The sequence below is a fragment of the Oncorhynchus mykiss genome, chromosome 6, assembly GCF_013265735.2.
Source record: "Oncorhynchus mykiss isolate Arlee chromosome 6, USDA_OmykA_1.1, whole genome shotgun sequence".
NCBI classification, from domain to species: domain Eukaryota; kingdom Metazoa; phylum Chordata; class Actinopteri; order Salmoniformes; family Salmonidae; genus Oncorhynchus; species Oncorhynchus mykiss.
In genome coordinates, this window is record NC_048570.1 from 95066814 (window position 1) to 95086813 (window position 20000).

The 20000-nt window shown below is 44.8% G+C and overlaps 1 protein-coding gene across 1 annotated transcript in view; it reads right to left on the minus strand.

Moving 5' to 3' along the window:
• Window positions 1–20000, minus strand: part of LOC110517419 (OTU domain-containing protein 7A) — a 173979-nt gene that overhangs the window by 68159 nt on the left and 85820 nt on the right. The window contains exons 2-3 of the mRNA XM_036981649.1: window positions 19266–19394; window positions 8762–8915 (exon numbers count right to left, since the gene is read on the minus strand). Of these exons, the coding sequence (XP_036837544.1) occupies window positions 8762–8846 (85 nt within the window). The 5' untranslated portion in view covers window positions 8847–8915; window positions 19266–19394. The remainder of the gene's footprint in view (window positions 1–8761; window positions 8916–19265; window positions 19395–20000) is intronic.

Genomic DNA, 20000 nt, shown 5'->3' on the forward strand with positions numbered 1-20000 from the left:
CTCTATCAATACAGAATGTAGTCCCCTCTCTCTAGCAATACAGAATGTAGTCCCATATCTCTATCAATACAGAATGTAGTCCCCTCTCTCTATCAATACAGAATGTAGTCCCCTCTCTCTATCAATACAGAATGTAGTCCCCTCTCTCTAGCAATACAGAATGTAGTCCCATCTCTCTATCAATACAGAATGTAGTCCCCTCTCTCTATCAATACAGAATGTAGTCCCATCTCTCTATCAATACAGAATGTAGTCCCATCTCTCTAATATCAATACAGAATGTAGTCCCATCTCTCTATCAATACAGAATGTAGTCCCATCTCTCTATCAATACAGAATGTAGTCCCATATCTCTATCTATACAGAATGTAGTCCCATCTCTCTATCAATACAGAATGTAGTCCCATCTCTATATCAATACAGAATGTAGTCCACTCTCTCTATCAATACAGAATGTAGTCCCATCTCTCTATCAATACAGAATGTAGTCCCCTCTCTCTATCAATACAGAATGTAGTCCCATTTCTCTAATATCAATACAGAATGTAGTCCCATCTCTCTATCAATACAGAATGTAGTCCCATCTCTCTATAAGGAGTTGTGTATTGCCGGTGCATAGCTCATGTAATGTATGGACTAACTAACTATCTACTAACTACTAGCTATCTAAATATCTAATCGCACACTATTTTCCTTACAGCTCTCCAGGATTAAGGCTAACAAAGTGCTGCCTGTCCAATCGCCCACTCAGAGAACCCACAGCTTGGTGTTCGCCCACTCAGAGAACCCACAGCTTGGTGTTTTCCCACTCAGACAACCCACAGCTTGGTGTTCGCCCACTCAGACAATCCACAGCTTGGTGTTCGCCCACTCAGAGAACCCACAGCTTGGTGTTTGACTGTGTTTATCTCTAAGAGACACGCTCTACTTTGTGGTTAAGTGTTTATCTCTAAGAGACACGCTCTACTTTGTGGTTAAGTGTTTATCTCTAAGAGACACGCTCTACTTTGTGGATAAGTGTTTATCTCTAAGAGACACGCTCTACTTTGTGGTTAAGTGTTTATCTCTAAGAGACACGCTCTACTTTGTGGATAAGTGTTTATCTCTAAGAGACACGCTCTACTTTGTGGTTAAGTGTTTAACTCTGTCTTCAATTAGAAGCACTATGGGACTCCCAATCACAGCGGTTGTGATACAGCCTGGAATCGAACCATGGTGTCTCTAGTGACGCCTCTAATTACGCCTCTAATTACTGAGATGCAGTGCCTTAGACCACTGTGATACAGCCTGGAATCGAACCAGGATCTGTAGTGACACCTCTAATTACTGAGATGCAGTGCCTTAGACCGCTGTGATACAGCCTGGAATCGAACCAGGATCTGTAGTGACGCCTCTAATCACTGAGATGTAGTGCCTTAGACCACTGTGATACAGCCTGGAATCGTACCAGGATCTGTAGTGCCTTAGACCGCTGTGATACAGCCTGGAATCGAACCAGGATCTGTAGTGCCTTAGACCGCTGCGCCACTCAGGAGCCCCCAGCAGTTTTCCTCATAATGTCATTATGTCACTCACTGACAGTCACTTACTGACAGTCACTCACTGACAGTCACTCACTGGATGAATTACTGACCGCCGAGCCCCTCGTTGATTTTGTTAGTCACTCACTGACTTGTAGTAATCATGGATGAATTACTGACCGCGGGGCCCCTCGTTGATTTTGTTAGTCACTCGAACTCAGATAATCACATGAAACACTGCAAACATTTCTCTCCATCCTATGGAGAGAAAAAAAATGTGTAGAGCTACATGAAATGAGTTATACAATTTGCTAAATCTTCTCTCCACCCCGTGGTCAAACGTGTCGAACTGCTGGAAACATTTTCCTCGCTACTTTCCTTGCTATCCCTCTGTTTCTCTCTCTGTCCCTTAACATCAATTTCTCTCTCTCTCTCTCTCTCTCTCTCTCTCTCTCTCTCCCTCCCTCCCTCCCTCTCTCCCTCTGTTTCTCTCTCTGTCCCTTAACATCAATTTCTCTCTCTCTCTCTCTCTCTCTCTCTCTCTCTCTCTCCCTCCCTCCCTCCCTCCCTCCCTCTCTCCCTCTGTTTCTCTCTCTATCCCTTAACATCAATTTCTCTCTTTCTCTCTCTCGTTCTCTCTCCCTCTCTCTCTGTTTGTCTCCCTCTGTTTCTCTCTCTATCCCTTAACATAAATTTCTCTCTCGCCGCCTGTCTTCCTTTATCTATCTGTCTATTTATTTTCTCTCCTTCTCTCTCTCTGTCTGTCTGTCTCATCTGTCCTCTACCTCCCTCCCCCCTCTCTCTCTCCGTCTCTCTCTCTCTCTCCCTCCATCCCTCCCTCCCTCCCTCCCTCCCGCCGTCTCTCTTTCTCTCTCTCTCTCTCTCTCGCTCTCTCTCTAAATCTGGAGCAGCAGTGGTTGCCATGGTCACCACCGAGTGTCCTTGGCTGGGGTGTGGCTTGACTGGCAGCTTCCTCCGGCTTCATGACTCTGAGAGGTGTGTGTGTATATGTGTGTGTATGTGTGTAATCAGGACCCGCCCCTCTACCTACGCACATCATCCTCCTCTGCATAAGTTAAACTAAGAACGAGCTGGAGTGCAGACACAGAGAGAGAGAGATGGGGGACGGGACGGGACGGGACGGGACGGGAGGGGGGGGAGAGAGAGAGAGGGGGAGAGAGAGAGAGTAGGGGAGAGGGAGAGAGAGAGGGGGATAGAGGGGGGGGGAGAGAGAAAGAGAGAGAGAGAGAGGGGGAGAGATATTGAGAAAGGGAGAGAGAGAATGAGATAGAAGAGGAGGAGGAGGAGGAGGAGAGGTGGTGGTCAAGGTTCAGTTTGGTAGAAGAGAGGTGCTGGTCTAGGTTCAGTATGGTAGAAGAGAGGTGCTGGTCTAGGTTCAGTATGGGGTATTGTCATTATGGGGTATTGTCATTATGGGGTATTGTCATTATGGGGTATTGGTGTTACGTGGTATTGTCATTATGGGGTATTGTCATTATGGGGTATTGTCATTATGGGGTATTGGCGTTACGTGGTATTGTCATTATGGGGTATTGTGTCATTATGGGGTATTGTCATTATGGGGTATTGGCGTTACGTGGTATTGTCATTATGGGGTATTGTGTCATTATGGGGTATTGTCATTATGGGGTATTGTCATTATGGGATATTGTCATTATGGGGTATTGTCATTATGGGGTATTGTCATTATGGGGTATTGTCATTATGGGATATTGTGTCATTATGGGGTATTGTCACTATGGGGTATTGTCACTATGGGGTATTGTCATTATGGGGTATTGTCATTATGGGGTATTGTCACTATGGGGTATTGTCATTATGGGGTATTGTCACTATGGGGTATTGTCACTATGGGGTATTGTCATTATGGGGTATTGTCATTATGGGGTATTGTCACTATGGGGTATTGTGTCATTATGGGGTATTGTCATTATGGGGTATTGTCATTATGGGGTATTGTCATTATGGGGTATTGTCATTATGGGGTATTGTCACTATGGGGTATTGTCACTATGGGGTATTGTGTCATTATGGGGTATTGTCATTATGGGGTATTGTCATTATGGGGTATTGTCATTATGGGGTATTGTCACTATGGGGTATTGTCACTATGGGGTATTGTCATTATGGGGTATTGTCATTATGGGGTATTGTGTCATTATGGGGTATTGTCATTATGGGGTATTGTCACTATGGGGTATTGTCACTATGGGGTATTGTCATTATGGAGTATTGTCACTATGGGGTATTGTCACTATGGGGTATTGTCATTATGGGGTATTGTCACTATGGGGTATTGTCATTATGGGGTATTGTCATTATGGGGTATTGTCACTATGGGGTATTGTGTGTGAAACGGGTGAGAGAGAAAACACATCTACTTTGAATTCAGGCTGTAACACAACACAATGTTGAATAAGTCAAAAGGGGTATCAATACTTTCTGAAGGCCACCATACATCACAGTAGAGATCAAGTTCACGGCAAGGTAGCCTAGTGGTTAGAGCGTTGGACTAGTAACCGGAAGGTTGCAAGTTCAAACCCCCGAGCTGACAAAGGTACAAATCTGTCATTCTGCCCCTGAACAAGGCAGTTAACCCACTGTTCCTAGACTGTCATTGAAAATAAGAATTGTTTTCTTAACTGACTTGCCTAGATAAATAAAGGTCAAATAAAAAGACAAATAAAATAAAAAAAGTTCACAGCGACTTTCAGTGTATTTCATACAGAGTTGGGAGTTCGCTCATAAAGCCATGGCTGAGTTGCTATGGGAAATATGGTTCGGGTCCAGTCTGCAGCACACCTATTAGCATTTGTGCTAACAACAACAGCAGAGAAGTATTAGCATCCATGCTAACACGACAGCAGAAAAGTACCTATAGGCCTATTGGTATCTATGCTAACACTAGCATCCATGCTAACACGACAGCAGAAAAGTACCTATAGGCCTATTGGTATCTATGCTAAAACTAGCATCCCATGCTAATGTAATAACAGAGAAATACTGTAGACCTATTGGTATCTATGCTAAAACTAGCATCCCATGCTAATGTAATAACAGAGAAATACTGTAGACCTATTGGTATCTATGCTAAAACTAGCATCCCATGCTAATGTAATAACAGAGAAATACTGTAGACCTATTGGTATCTATGCTAAAACTAGCATCCCATGCTAATGTAATAACAGAGAAATACTGTAGACCTATTGGTATCTATGCTAAAACTAGCATCCCATGCTAATGTAATAACAGAGAAATACTGTAGACCTATTGGTATCTATGCTAAAACTAGCATCCCGTGCTAATGTAATAACAGAGAAATACTGTAGACCTATTGGTATCTATGCTAAAACTAGCATCCATGCTAATGCAACAGAGCAAAAAGTGCTACCCTACTGTATTGTGCATAGATACATAGATATAATGCAGACAGCCAGCAAAGACAGAACTACAGCCAGTTCGAACACAGGCCTCAAAAAACATCTCTCAATTAATTTCCGAAGAACAACAACCACTTGGCATCACGTGTCGATAAACATCTTATATTCCTTCAATGGCCGCATTAGAAGGCTTACAACAGTAAGAGTCACCAGCCGACACAGAATAGAGACACCTGAGGATATAACTACATTATTCATTGCCACTCTCTCTCTCTCTCTCCTATCTTTCTATCCCTCTCCTATCTTTCTCTTTAACTCTCTCTCATTCCTTATTTCCCTCCCTCCCTCCACCCTCTCACTCCCTCCCTCCCTCCCTGCCAGCCTATCTCTCTCTCTCTCTCTCTCTCTCTGTCAGCTCTAATGAAAAGGTGATGTCTGATCAAGGAGAGAGGGGATGATGAAGATGGATTGAAGCCAGAATGAGACAAGGCTCCTCTTCATCTGCCAGCATTGCCTGTTCTGTCCGTCTGTGTTTCCTCACCAAATACAACGTCTTGCTTTCTGACTTTAATGGGTTAATGAGTTCATGGTCGTCGTGACATGAACTGTTCCCTGAAATGATGTCCGTCTACTTCACGTCCTGGTTCTGTTCGTTGAGGTGACAGACAACGATTCGGGTCAGGAAGGCCGTCAGAAAGAGACTAAGATAAGAAAATACCAATTTTCCTACAGGACATTTCTTTTCTTTTTCCTACTACTGCCGATCTCTGTTTCGCATGTTTTCAACCTACAGGGCTACCGCATCACAATGTCTATGTAGGTGGAAGAGACCTGGACCGGAGAGCTACTGTAGTAACCTCACAGTAACCACTGAGTCTACTCCACGACAGGAAACAGAGGAGGTGTACCTTCCTGTAGGAAACATCTATAGGACACAGAAAACAGAGGAGGAGGCCTGACTGTAGGAAACATCTCTAGGAAACAGGCAACAGAGGGGACCTTCCTGTAGGTAAAAGCTACAGGAAACAGGAAACAGAGGAGGTGGACCTTCCTGTAGGTAAAATCTATAGGACACAGGAAACAGAGGTGTACCTTCCTGTAGGAAACATCTATAGGAAACATGAAACAGAGGGGACCTTCCTGTAGGTAAAATCTATAGGACACAGGAAACAGAGGAGGAGTACCTTCCTGTAGGAAACATCTATAGGAAACATGAAACAGAGGGGACCTTCCTGTAGGTAAAATCTATAGGACACAGGAAACAGAGGAGGAGTACCTTCCTGTAGGAAACATCTATAGGAAACATGAAACAGAGGGGACCTTCCTGTAGGTAAAAGCTACAGGAAACAGGAAACAGAGGGGCCTTACTGTAGGAAAAATCTATAGGAAACAGGAAACAGAGGAGGTGGACCTTCCTGTAGGAAACATCCATAGGAAACATGAAACAGAGGGGACCTGACTGTAGGTAAAAACTGTAATGTTCTCTGTCTCTGACATGGACGAGGACATCTAGTTTAGTGTTGGACTAAACAGCAGGAAGATGAAACATATTGAGTGTGATCAAATTCTGCCCTGCTACTATCCAGGGACAGCAATTACTGGACTGAAACTAAAATGTACCCCAACCCTGATACTATGTCCTACCCAGTCCTCCCTAACCCTGATACTATGTCCCCACCCAGTCCTCCCTAACCCTGATACTATGTCCTACCCAGTCCTCCCTAACCCTGATACTATGTCCCCACCAAGTCCTCCCTAACCCTGATACTATGTCCTACCCAGTCTTCTCTAACCCTGATACTATGTCCTACCCAGTCCTCCCTAACCCTGATACTATGTCCCCACCCAGTCCTCTCTAACCCTGATACTATGTCCCACCCAGTCCTCCCTAACCCTGATACTATGTCCCTACCCAGTCCTCTCTAACCCTGATACTATGTCCCCACCAAGTCCTCCCTAACCCTGATACTATGTCCTACCCAGTCCTCTCTAACCCTGATACTATGTCCCCACCCAGTCCTCTCTAACCCTGATACTATGTCCCACCCAGTCCAGTCCTCCCTAACCCTGATACTATGTCCTACCCAGTCCTCCCTAACCCTGATACTATGTCCTACCCAGTCCTCTCTAACCTTGATACTATGTCCCCCCCAGTCCTCCCTAACCCTGATACTATGTCCCACCCAGTCCAGTCCTCCCTAACCCTGATACTATGTCCCACCCAGTCCTCTCTAACCCTGATACTATGTCCCACCCAGTCCTCTCTAACCCTGATACTATGTCCCACCCAATCCTCCCTAACACTGATATTATGTCCCACCCAGTCCAGTCCTATCTAACTCTGATACTATGTCCCCACCCAGTCCTCTCTAACCCTGATACTATGTCTCCACCCAGTCCTCCCTAACCCTGATACTATGTCCCCACCCAGTCCTCCCTAACCCTGATACTATGTCCTCACCCAGTCCTCCCTAACCCTGATACTATGTCCCACCCAGTCCAGTCCTCCCTAACTCTGATACTATGTCCGCACCCAGTCCAGTCCTATCTAACCCTGATACTGTGTCCCACCCAGTCCTCCCTAACCCTGATACTATGTCCCACCCAGTCCTCCCTAACCCTGATACTATGTCCTCACCCAGTCCTCCATAACCCTGATACTATGTCCCACCCAGTCCAGTCCTCCCTAACTCTGATACTATGTCCCCACCCAGTCCAGTCCTATCTAACCCTGATACTATGTCCCACCCAGTCCTCCCTAACCTTGATACTATGTCCCACCCAGTCCTCCCTAACCCTGATACTATGTCCCCACCCAGTCCAGTCCTCCCTAACCCTGATACTATGTCCCACCCAGTTCAGCCCTATCTAACCCTGTCCTGTCTAACCCAGTCCAGTCCTATCTAACCCAGTCCTATCTAACCCTGATACTATGTCCCACCCAGTCCAGCCCTGTCTAACACAGTCCTGTCTAACCCAGTCCAGTCCTATCTAACCCAGTCCTATCTAACCCAGTCCTATCTAACCCAGCCCAGTCCTACCTCACCCAGCCCTGTCTAACCCAGTCCAGTCCTATCTAACCCAGCCCTACCTAACCCAGTCCTATCTAACCCAGCCCAGTCCAACCTCACATCCAGCCCTGTCTAACCCAGTCCAGTCCTATCTAACCCAGCCCTACCTAACCCAGTCCTATCTAACCCAGCCCAGTCCTACCTCATACCCAGCCCTGTCTAACCCAGTCCAGTCCTATCTAACCCAGTCCTATCTAACCCAGTCCTACCTAACCCAGTCTAACCCAGCCGTACCTAACCCAGCCCTACCTAACCCAGTCCTATCTAACCCAGTCCTATCTAACCCAGCCCAGTCCTACCTAACCCAGCCCAGTCCAACCTCACATCCAGCCCTGTCTAACCCAGTCCAGTCCTATCTAACCCAGCCCTACCTAACCCAGTCCTATCTAACCCAGCCCAGTCCTACCTCATACCCAGCCCTGTCTAACCCAGTCCAGTCCTATCTAACCCAGTCCTATCTAACCCAGTCCTACCTAACCCAGTCTAACCCAGCCGTACCTAACCCAGCCCTACCTAACCCAGTCCTATCTAATCTAACCCAGCCCTACCTAACCCAGTCCTATCTAACCTAACCCAGCCTAACCCAGCCCTACCTAACCCAGTCCTATCTAACCTAACCCAGCCGTACCTAACCCAGACGTACCTAACCCAGCCCTACCTAACCCAGTCCTATCTAACCCAGCCCAGTCCTACCTAACCCAGCCCTACCTAACCCAGTCCTATCTAACCCAGCCCAGTCCTACCTAACCCAGCCCGGTTCTGGTCTTACCTTCCAGCAGATCTCTGGCCAGCCCGGGCTCCGCCCCAGTGGACCTGACGAAGTCCGACAGGACGGCGTCCATGTCCAGAGTCATGTGATCATGTGGGCGGGCTGCCCAGGCCGCTACGGTCACCTTAGTGGACGCCAGCCTTCACACTGTCATCTGGGAACACGAGGACACACACACACACACACACACACACACACACACACACACACACACACAACTAGTTTGATGAGTTCATACAAGTAGCTTTGCGAAGGCAGTGTGAACTAATCAAAGTGTCACAACATCACAGTAGCCTGTCATATTCCAGGGGACATCACACTGCGTGCATGGTTGCCTCCACACAGTATGTTTGTATTTATGAGTGGAATGGAGTGTAGTGTAGTTAGAGTAGTGTAGAGTAGAGTAGTGTAGTATAGTATAGTATAGTATAGTTTGAGTAGTATAGTATAGTATAGTTTGAGTAGTGTAGTGTAGGGTAGTGTAGTTAGTGTAGTGTAGTGTAGTATAGTTGGAGTAGTGTATTGCAGCTAGAGTGGTGTAGTGCAGTGTAGTTAGTATAGTGCAGTTAGTATAGTGCAGTGTCGTTAGTGTAGTGTAGTTAGTGTAGTGCAGTGTAGTTAGTGTAGTGTAGTGTAGTGTAGTTGGAGTAGTGTATTGCAGCTAGAGTGGTGTAGTGCAGTGTAGTTAGTATAGTGCAGTGTCGTTAGTGTAGTGTAGTTAGTGTAGTGCAGTGTAGTTAGTGTAGTGTAGTGTAGTTAGTGTAGTGCAGTGTAGTGTAGCGCAGTGTAGTATAGTGTAGTGTATTGTAGTGTAGTGGAGTGTAGTTGGAGTAGTGTAGTATAGTGTAGTTAGTGTAGCGTAGTGTATTGTAGATTAGTGGCGTGTAGTGTAGTTAGAGTAGTGTAGTGTAGTTAGTGTAGTGGAGTGTAGAGTAGTGTAGTTAGAGAGGTGTAGAGTAGCATAGTTAGAGTGGTGTAGTTAGAGAAGTGTAGTGTAGTGTAATGAAGTGGAGTGCAGTGTAGTTAGTGTAGAGTAGTGTAGTGTAGAGTAGTTTAGTGTAGAGCGGTTGGAGTGAAGTGGAGTGGAGTGCAGTGTAGTTAGTGTAGTGGAGTGGAGAGTAGTGTAGTGTACTGTAGAGTAGTGTAGTGTAGTTAGAGTAGTGGAGTGTAGTTAGTCTAGCATCGTGTAGTGTAGACCATTGTAGTGTAGTGGAGTGGAGTGTAGTTAGTGTTGTTGACCAGTGGAGTGGAGTGGAGTGGAGTGTAGTTAGTATAGTGTAGAGCAGTGTAGAGTAGTGGAGTGTAGAGTAGTGTAGTGTAGAGAGGTTGGAGTGTAGTGTAGTGAAGTGGAGTGGAGTGTAGTTAGTGGAGTGGAATGTAGTGTAGTGTAGAGTAGTCTAGTTAGTGTAGTGTAGTTAGTGTAGTGTAGAACATTGCAGTGTAGTGGAGTGTAGTTAGTGTTGTTGACCATTGTAGTGTAGTGGAGTGGAGTGTAGTTTGTGTTGTTGACCATTGTAATGGACTGGAGTGTAGTGTAGTGTAGAGCAGTGTAGAGTAGTGGAGTGTAGTGGGGTGTAGTGTAGTGGAGTGTAGTGTAGTTTGTGTAGTGTAAAGCAGTTAGAGTAGTGTAGTGTAGTGTAGTTAGTGTAGTGTAGTGTGGAGTAGTGTAGAGCAGTGTAGAGTAGTGGAGTGTAGAGTAGAGTAGAGTAGTGTAGTTAGAGTAGAGTAGTGTAGAGTAGAGTAGTGGAGTGTAGTGTAGTGTAGTGTAGTTAGAGTAGAGTAGTGGAGTGTAGTGTAGAGTAGTGTAGTTAGAGTAGTGTAGTGGAGTGTAGTGTAGTGTAGTGTAGTGTAGAGTAGAGTAGTGGAGTGTAGTGTAGTGTAGTGTAGTTAGAGTAGTGTAGTGGAGTGTAGTGTAGAGTAGTGTAGTGTAGAGTAGAGTAGTGGAGTGTAGTGTAGAGTAGTGTAGTGTAGAGTAGAGTAGTGGAGTGTAGTGTAGTGTAGTGTAGTTAGAGTAGTGTAGTGGAGTGTAGTGTAGTGTAGTTAGAGTAGTGTAGTGGAGTGTAGTGTAGAGTAGTGTAGTGTAGAGTAGAGTAGTGGAGTGTAGTGTAGAGTAGTGTAGTGTAGAGTAGAGTAGTGGAGTGTAGTGTAGTGTAGTGTAGTTAGAGTAGTGTAGTGGAGTGTAGTGTAGTGTAGTTAGAGTAGTGTAGTGGAGTGTAGTGTAGAGTAGTGTAGTGTAGAGTAGAGTAGTGGAGTGTAGTGTAGTGTAGTGTAGTTAGAGTAGTGTAGTGGAGTGTAGTGTAGAGTAGTGTAGTGTAGAGTAGAGTAGTGGAGTGTAGTGTAGTGTAGTGTAGTTAGAGTAGTGTAGTGTAGAGTAGTGGAGTGTAGTGTAGAGTAGTGTAGTGTAGAGTAGAGTAGTGGAGTGTAGTGTAGTGTAGTGGAGTGTAGTGTAGTTGGTGTAGTGTAGTGTAGTGTAGTGTAGTGGAGTGGAGTGTAGAGTAGAGTAGTGGAGTGTAGTGGAGCGGAGTGTAGAGTAGTGGAGTGTAGTGTAGTGTAGTGGAGTGGAGTTGAGTAGAGTGTAGTGTAGTGTAGTGTAATGTAGTGTAGATTAGTGTAGAGTAGTGTAGTGTAGTGTAGAGGAGTGTAGTGTAGTGTAGTGTAATGTAGTGTAGTGTAGTGTAGTGGAGTGTAGAGTAGTGTAGTGTAGTTAGAGTAGTGTAGTGCAGTAAGTGTAGTGTAGTGTAGTGGAGTGTAGAGTAGTGTAGTGTAGTTAGAGTAGTGTAGTGCAGTAAGTGTAGTGTAGTGTAGTGTAGTGTAGTGGAGTGGAGTGTAGAGTAGAGTAGTGGAGTGTAGTGGAGCGGAGTGTAGAGTAGTGGAGTGTAGTGTAGTGTAGTGGAGTGGAGTTGAGTAGAGTGTAGTGTAGTGTAGTGTAATGTAGTGTAGATTAGTGTAGAGTAGTGTAGTGTAGTGTAGAGGAGTGTAGTGTAGTGTAGTGTAATGTAGTGTAGTGTAGTGTAGTGGAGTGTAGAGTAGTGGAGTGTAATGTAGTGGAGTGTAGTGTAGTGTAGTGTAGTGTAGTGGAGTGGAGTGTAGAGTAGAGTAGTGGAGTGTAGTGGAGCGGAGTGTAGTGTAGAGTAGTGTAGTGTAGAGGAGTGGAGTTGAGTAGAGTGTAGTGTAGTGTAGTGTAATGTAGTGTAGTGTAGTGTAGAGTAGTGTAGTGTAGTGTAGAGGAGTGTAGTGTAGTGGAGTGGAGTTGAGTAGAGTGTAGTGTAGTGTAGTGTAATGTAGTGTAGTGTAGTGTAGAGTAGTGTAGTGTAGTGTAGAGGAGTGTAGTGTAGTTGGTGTAGTGGAATGGATAGTAGTGTAGTGTAGTGTAGTGTAGTGGAATGGAGTGGAGTGTAAAGTAGTGTAGTGGAGTGTAGTGGAGTGGAGTTAGAGTAGTGTAGTGTAGAGTAGAGCGGTTGGAGTGTAGAGGAGTGTAGTGTAATGTAGTGTAGATTAGTGTAGAGTAGTGTAGTGTAGTGTAGCGGAGTGTAGTGTAGTTGGTGTAGTGTAGTGGAGTGTAGTGTAGTGTAGTGGAGTGGAGTGGAGTGGAGTGGAGTGTAGAGTAGAGCGGTTGGAGTGTAGTGTAGTGGAGTGGAGAGTAGTGTAGTGTAGTGTAATGTAGTGTAGATTAGTGTAGAGTAATGTAGTGTAGTGTAGCGGAGTGTAGTGTAGTGTAGAGTAGTGTAGTGTAATGTAGTGTAGTGTAATGTAGTGTAATGTAGTGTAGTGTAGTGTAGTGTAATGTAGTGTAGTGTAGTGTAGTGTAATGTAGTGTAGTGTAGTGTAGTGTAATGTAGTGTAGTGTAGTGTAGTGTAATGTAGTGTAGATTAGTGTAGAGTAATGTAGTGTAGTGTAGCGGAGTGTAGTGTAGTTGGTTTAGTGGAGTGGAGAGTAGTGTAGTGTAGTGTAGTGGAATGGAGTGGAGTGTAAAGTAGAGTAGTGGAGTGTAGTGGAGTGGAGTTAGAGTAGAGCGGTTGGAGTGTAGAGGAGTGGAGTGGAGAGTAGTGTAGTGTAGTTGGTGGAGTGTAGTGTAGTGCAGTGTAGTGGAGTGGAGTGGAGTGTAGAGTAGAGCGGTTGGAGTGTAGTGTAGTGTAGTGTAGTGTAGTGGAGTGGAGTGGAGTTGAGTAGAGTGTAGTGTAGTGTAGTGTAATGTAGTGTAGATTAGTGTAGAGTAGTGTAGTGTAGTGTAGTGTAATGTAGTGTAGATTAGTGTAGAGTAGTGTAGTGTAGCGGAGTGTAATGTAGTGTAGATTAGTGTAGAGTAGTGTAGTGTAGCGGAGTGTAGTGTAGTTGGTGTAGTGGAGTGGAGAGTAGTGTAGTGTAGTGTAGTGGCGTGTAGTGTAGTGGAGTGTAGTGTAGTGTAGTGTAGTGGAGTGTAGTGTAGTGTAGTGTAGTGTAGTGTAGTGTAGTGTAGTGGAGTGGAGTGGAGTGGAGTGTAGAGTAGTGCTCCAAGGGCTGTCTAAAGTTGTGAACTATAGTAATCTCTCTGTCTCTCTAAATTAAATGTAATTCAATTCAAGGGGCTTTATTGGCATGGGAAACAATATGTTAACATTGCCAAGGCAAGTGAGGTAGATAAATATACAAAAGAGAAATAAACAATAATAATGAACAGTAAACTCTCTCTCCCTCTGTCACCTCCCATCTGCAGAGACCATTTCCATGTGTGTGTGTGTGTGCGTGTGTGTTTGTAGGTGTGTGTGTGTGTGTGTGGTGTGCGTGTGGGTGTGGGTGTTTGTAGGTGTGTGTGAGTGAGTGAGTGCGTGAGTGAGTGAGTGAGTGAGTGAGTGAGTGAGTGAGTGAGTGAGTGAGTGAGTGAGTGAGTGAGTGAGTGAGTGAGTGTGTGTGTGTGTGTGTGTGTGTGTGTGACTCATCATTAGTTCACTAGTGTTACTGTGTAAGGAGAGGAGCGAGGTGTACCCGCCCCGTCTTGACACTGACGTGTGAAACTCTCTCTGTCTCTCTCTCAATTTCAATTAAAGTGAGTGAGTGAGTGAGTGAGTGAGTGAGTGTGTGTGTGAGTGAGTGTGTGAGTGAGTGAGTGAGTGAGTGTGTGAGTGAGTGTGTGAGTGAGTGTGTGAGTGTGTGAGTGAGTGAGTGAGTGAGTGAGTGAGTGAGTGAGTGAGTGAGTGAGTGTGTGTGTGAGTGAGTGAGTGAGTGAGTGAGTGAATGTGTGAGTGAGTGAGTGAGTGAGTGAGTGAGTGAATGTGTGAGTGAGTGAGTGAGTGAGTGTGTGAGTGTGTGAGTGAGTGAGTGAGTGAGTAAGTGTGTGAGTGTGTGTGTGTGTGAGTGAGTGAGTGAGTGAGTGAGTGAGTGAGTGAGTGTGTGTGTGAGTGAGTGAGTGAGTGAGTGAGTGAGTGTGTGAGTGAGTGAGTGAGTGAGTGTGTTAGTGAGTGAGTGAGTGAGTGAGTGAGTGAGTGAGTGAGTGAGTGAGTGAGTGAGTGAGTGAGTGAGTGAGTGAGTGAGTGAGTGATTTCAATTAAATTTCCATTTAAGGGCTTTATTGGGGAAGCACGTGAAATAGATAATAAACAAAAGTTAAGTAAACAAGTTAACAGTAAACATTATACTCACAAAAGTTCCAAAAAGAATAAAGACATTTTAAATGTCATATTATTTATATATACAGGGTTGTAACGATGTGCAAATAGTTACAGTACAACAGGGAAAGTAAATGAACATAAATATGGGTTGTATTTACAATGGTGTTTGTTGTTCACTGGTTGCCCTTTTCTTGTGGCAACAGGTCACAAAGACATGTAATTACTGCTGTGATGTCACACTGTGGTATTTCACCCAGTAGATATGGGAGTTTATCAAAATTGGATTTGTTTTCTAATTCTTTGTGGGTCTGTGTAATCTGAGGTAAATATGTGTCTCTAATATGGTCATACATTCTCTCTCTCGCTCTCGCTCTCTCTCGCTCTCTCTCTCCATCTCTCCATCTCTCTGTCTCTCTCTCTGTCTCTCTCTCTCCGTCTCTCCGTCTCTCTCTCCGTCTCTCTCTCTCTTTCTCTCTCTCTCTGTCTCTCTCTCTGTCTCTCTCTCTGTCTCTCTCTCCGTCTCTCTGTCTCTCTCTCCGTCTCTCTGTCTCTCTTTCTCTCTCTCTCTCTGTCTCTCTCTCTGTCCCTCTCTCTGTCCCTCTCTCTGTCCCTCCTCCCCAACAGGACAGGTAGCCAATAAGGGTTTCAAATTTGGGGAATTGACACTTTAACTGTTTTATATTTGGAAATGTCGCTCTGTCTCTGGTTCTGCGCTCGCTCGCTCGCTCTCTCTCTCTCTCTCTATGTCTCTCTCTCTTTTCTCTCTCCTTCTCTCTCTCTTTCTCTCTCTTTCTCTCTCTTTTTTTCTCTCTCTCTCCCTCTGACTCTGTCTCTCAGAGTGACTCATAGTTGTAATGTGGAAAGTAGTGAGTGGGTTTCAGTGCTCTTCACACTCCACTGATAGGGAGACTTGAGGGGTCACAGGAGACTTACTGTCTCCGATTTGGAAAATGATTAACAGCAGAAACTGATTAACAGCAGAAACTATGTTTTCGCAAATAAAACGTTTGCATCATTTCTTACAAATTCACGGAAAAAGTCAGAGGGGAAATATATAACCACATCTACGATATATGATCTTCTAGCAGAGAGAGAGAGAACCTGACAATGATAGATGGAGCGTTGTCTCTCTCTCTCTCTCTCTCTCTGGGCCCAAGCAATCTGTTCGTATCTATGGTAACAAAAAAAAAACAGACTGTGAACGCTGAAAAGAGGACGTTGAAACAACTTTGATTCAACCATTGTGGGATGTCTAATAATCCGTTAACCAATTAAATCAATCGACCAATCAATTAACCTGGGTCATTCTTGTATTGCGGTGGTGAATGCTGTCCCTTCACTATGGCATAAAAACACTTTAAATGTCCAACTCAAGGCCCGCGGTTTGGTCTGGTCCACAAACCCATATATTGTATAAAGTGTATTCAGACCTCTTTGACTTTTCCACATTTTGTTACGTTACAGCCTTATTCTAACGTGTATTAAATATATTTTGTCTTTCATCAAACACACAATACCCCATAATTACAAAATAAAAAACAGAAATCCCTTATTTACATAAGTATTCAGACCCTTTGCTATGAAACTCAAAATTGAGCTCAGGTGCATCCTGTTTCCATTGACCATCCTTGAGATGTTTCTACTACTTGATTGGAGTTCCCCTGTGGTAAATTCAATTGATTGGACATGATTTGGAAAGACACACACCTGTTTATATAAGGTCCCACAGTTGACAGTGCATGTCAGAGCAAAATTCCAAAGCCATGAGGTCGAAGACATTATCCGTAGAGCTCAGAGACAGAATTTTTTCGAGGCACAGATCTGGGGAAAGGTACCAAAAAAATTATGCAGCATTGAAGGTCCCCAAGAACACAGTGGCCTCCATCATTTTTAAATAGAAAAAGTTTGGAACCACCAAGACTTTTCCTAGAGCTGTCCGCCTGGCCAAACTGAGCAATCGGAGGAGAAGGGCCTTGGACAGGGGGTTGACCAAGAACCTGATGGTCACTGACAGAGCTCCAGAGTTCCAAGATTAAACACTTTGGGCTGAATGCCAAGCGTCACGTCTGGAGGAAACCTGGCACCATCACTACGGAGAAGCATGGTGGTGGCAGCATCATGCTGTGGGGATGTTTTTCAGCGGCAGGGACTGTGAGACTAGTCATGATGGACAGTCTTACTGACAGTTGTGGCTGCTTTGTGTGATGTATTGTTGTCTCGACCTTCTTGCCTTTTGTGCTGTTGTCTCTGCCCAACAATGTTTGTACCCTGTTTTGTGCTGCTACCATGTTGTGCTACTGCCATGTTGTGCTGCTACCATGTTGTGCTGCTACCATGTTGTGCTGCTACCATGTTGTGCTGCTACCACGTATCATAAAGACAATCCACCACTACCTAAAATACACACAACATAAAAAATCAAATCAAATCAAATTTTATTTGTCACATACACATGGTTAGCAGATGTTAATGCGAGTGTAGTGAAATGCTTGTGCTTCTAGTTCCGACAATGCAGTAATAACAAGTAATCTAACTAACAATTCCAAAACTACTGTCTTGTACACAGTGTAAGGGGATAAAGAATATGTACATAAGGATATATGAATGAGTGATGGTACAGAGCAGCATAGGCAAGATACAGTAGATGGTATCGAGTACAGTATGTACAAATGAGATGAGTATGTAAAGACAATCCCGCACAAAACAAGGGCGGGTCTACCTACTAAATATAGGGAAGCTCATTAAACCAAGCAACAGAAACACAGGGGAAACTAATAAGACAAAACAAACAGACAAACAAAAAAAGGGATCGGTGGCGACTAGTAGGACGGAGACGACAACCGCCGAGCACCGCCCGAACAGGCAGGGAAGCCAACTTCTAGTAGGACGGAGACGACGACCGCCGAGCACCGCCCGAACAGGCAGGGAAGCCAACTTCTAGTAGGACGGAGACGACGACCGCCGAGCACCGCCCGAACAGGCAGGGAAGCCAACTTCTAGTAGGACGGTGACGACGACCGCCGAGCACCGCCCGAACAGGCAGGGAAGCCAACTTCTAGTAGGACGGAGACGACGACCGCCGAGCACCGCCCGAACAGGCAGGGAAGCCAACTTCTAGTAGGACGGAGACGACGACCGCCGAGCACCGCCCGAACAGGCAGGGAAGCCAACTTCTAGTAGGACGGAGACGACGACCGCCGAGCACCGCCCGAACAGGCAGGGAAGCCAACTTCTAGTAGGACGGAGACGACGACCGCCGAGCACCGCCCGAACAGGCAGGGAAGCCAACTTCTAGTAGGACGGAGACGACGACCGCCGAGCACCGCCCGAACAGGCAGGGAAGCCAACTTCTAGTAGGACGGAGACGACGACCGCCGAGCACCGCCCGAACAGGCAGGGGAGCCAACTTCGGCTACAATAGTAATTTACAACAATAACAATGTCTACACTGTATTTCTGATCAATTTTGTGTTATTTTAACGGACCAAAAATGTGGTTTTCTTTCAGAAACAAGAACATTTCTAAGTGACCCCACACTTTAACAGTAGTGTAAATTCTTTCCAAATACCACCTGAATTCAAGAACGACCCTCCTATAAAAACACATTTGACTGAACAATGAAAATGGAAGATGGACTGAAAATTATATATTTCAGGGATAGGTGGAATATAGCCTCATCATTACATGAAAAATAACTTCTGCAGTACAGATTATAGCAGTAGTTGAAGTAGTAGAAGAAGAAGAAGCAGTAGAAGAAGAAGCAGTAGAAGAAGAAGCAGTAGAAGAAGAAGAAGCAGTAGAAGAAGAAGAAGCAGTAGAAGAGTAAGAATAAGCAGTAGAAGAAGAAGAAGAAGCAGTAGAAGAAGAAGAAACAGTAGAAGAAGAAGAAGCAGTAGAATAATAAGAAGCAGTAGAAGAAGAAGCAGTAGAAGAATAAGAAGAAGCAGTAGAAGAAGAAGAAACAGTAGAAGAAGAAGAAGCAGTAGAAGAAGAAGAAGAAGAAGAAGAAGAAGAAGAAGAAGCAGTAGAAGAAGAAGAAGAAGCAGTAGAAGAAGAAGCTGTAGAAGAAGAAGAAGAAGCAGTAGAAGAAGAAGAAGAAGCAGTAGAAGAAGCAGTAGAAGAAGAAGGAAGCAGTAGAAGAAGAAGAAGAAGCAGTAGAAGAAGAAGAAGCAGTAGAAGAAGAAGTAGAAGAAGAAGAAGCAGTAGAAGAAGAAGAAGAAGCAGTAGAAGAAGAAGAAGAAGCAGTAGAAGAAGACGAAGCAGTAGAAGAAGAAGCAGTAGAAGAAGCAGTAGAAGAAGCAGTAGAAGAAGAAGCAGTAGAAGAAGAAGAAGCAGTAGAAGAAGAAGCAGTAGAAGAAGCAGAAGCAGTAGAAGAAGAAGAAGCAGTAGAAGAAGCAGTAGAAGAAGCAGAAGCAGTAGAAGAAGACGAAGCAGTAGAAGAAGCAGTAGAAGAAGCAGTAGAAGAAGCAGAAGCAGTAGAAGAAGAAGAAGAAGCAGTAGAAGAAGAAGAAGAAGCAGTAGAAGAAGACGAAGCAGTAGAAGAAGAAGCAGTAGAAGAAGCAGTAGAAGAAGCAGTAGAAGAAGCAGTAGAAGAAGAAGCAGTAGAAGAAGAAGAAGCAGTAGAAGAAGAAGAAGAAGCAGTAGAAGAAGCAGAAGCAGTAGAAGAAGAAGAAGCAGTAGAAGAAGCAGTAGAAGAAGCAGAAGCAGTAGAAGAAGACAAAGCAGTAGAAGAAGCAGTAGAAGAAGCAGTAGAAGAAGAAGCAGTAGAAGAAGAAGAAGCAGTAGAAGAAGAAGAAGAAGCAGTAGAAGAAGCAGAAGCAGTAGAAGAAGAAGAAGCAGTAGAAGAAGCAGTAGAAGAAGCAGAAGCAGTAGAAGAAGCAGTAGAAGAAGCAGAAGCAGTAGAAGGGGTCAGACTTACTTCTATCTGATCACAGTGGGGTTGTTAGATGCCCTTTCTGAGGCATGCTTGTGTCTGACATCACACACAACGGCTCTACTCTTTAATCCATCGTTTCACCGGCAGACATGATGGAGGGAACACCGATTACTGAGAGAAAGAGAGAAGAGCAACACCTTAGAACAATGACATTCTCATTGGACACCGGAGATGTTATTTCATGAATGTCCATCAATCATTTAGGTCATTGAGCAGACACTCTTATCCAGAGAGACCAACAGTAATTAGTGAGTCCATACATTGTGTGACTGGTCCTCCGTGGGAATCAAACCCACAACACTGGCGTTACAAGCACCACACTCTACCACCTGAGCCATATATCATCTAGATGTCCTCTCTCACTCACTAACTCTCACACACACAGTCTGCACGTGTGGTCTGCATGTCCAATTTGATCATTGGTTAACTTTCAACAGCCTGAGAAAGGCTCATATTCTCTGAGCTGCAGAACATCCGATGTTTGCATGGACAGCTGGTGTGAGTAAAGGCTGCTCTGAGATCAGGTACAAAGCCATGAAGAGCTGATTCACAACGTCATGGAAAAGCTTTACTTGAATAGGCCATACTCCTGATAAGTGCAATGGATTTGGGATCGCTGTGAATGTTTAGTATGACTAAAACAGTCTGGACCAGAGAGACAGAGAGAGACAGAGAGACAGAGAGACAGAGAGAGAGAGACAGAGAGACAGAAAGACA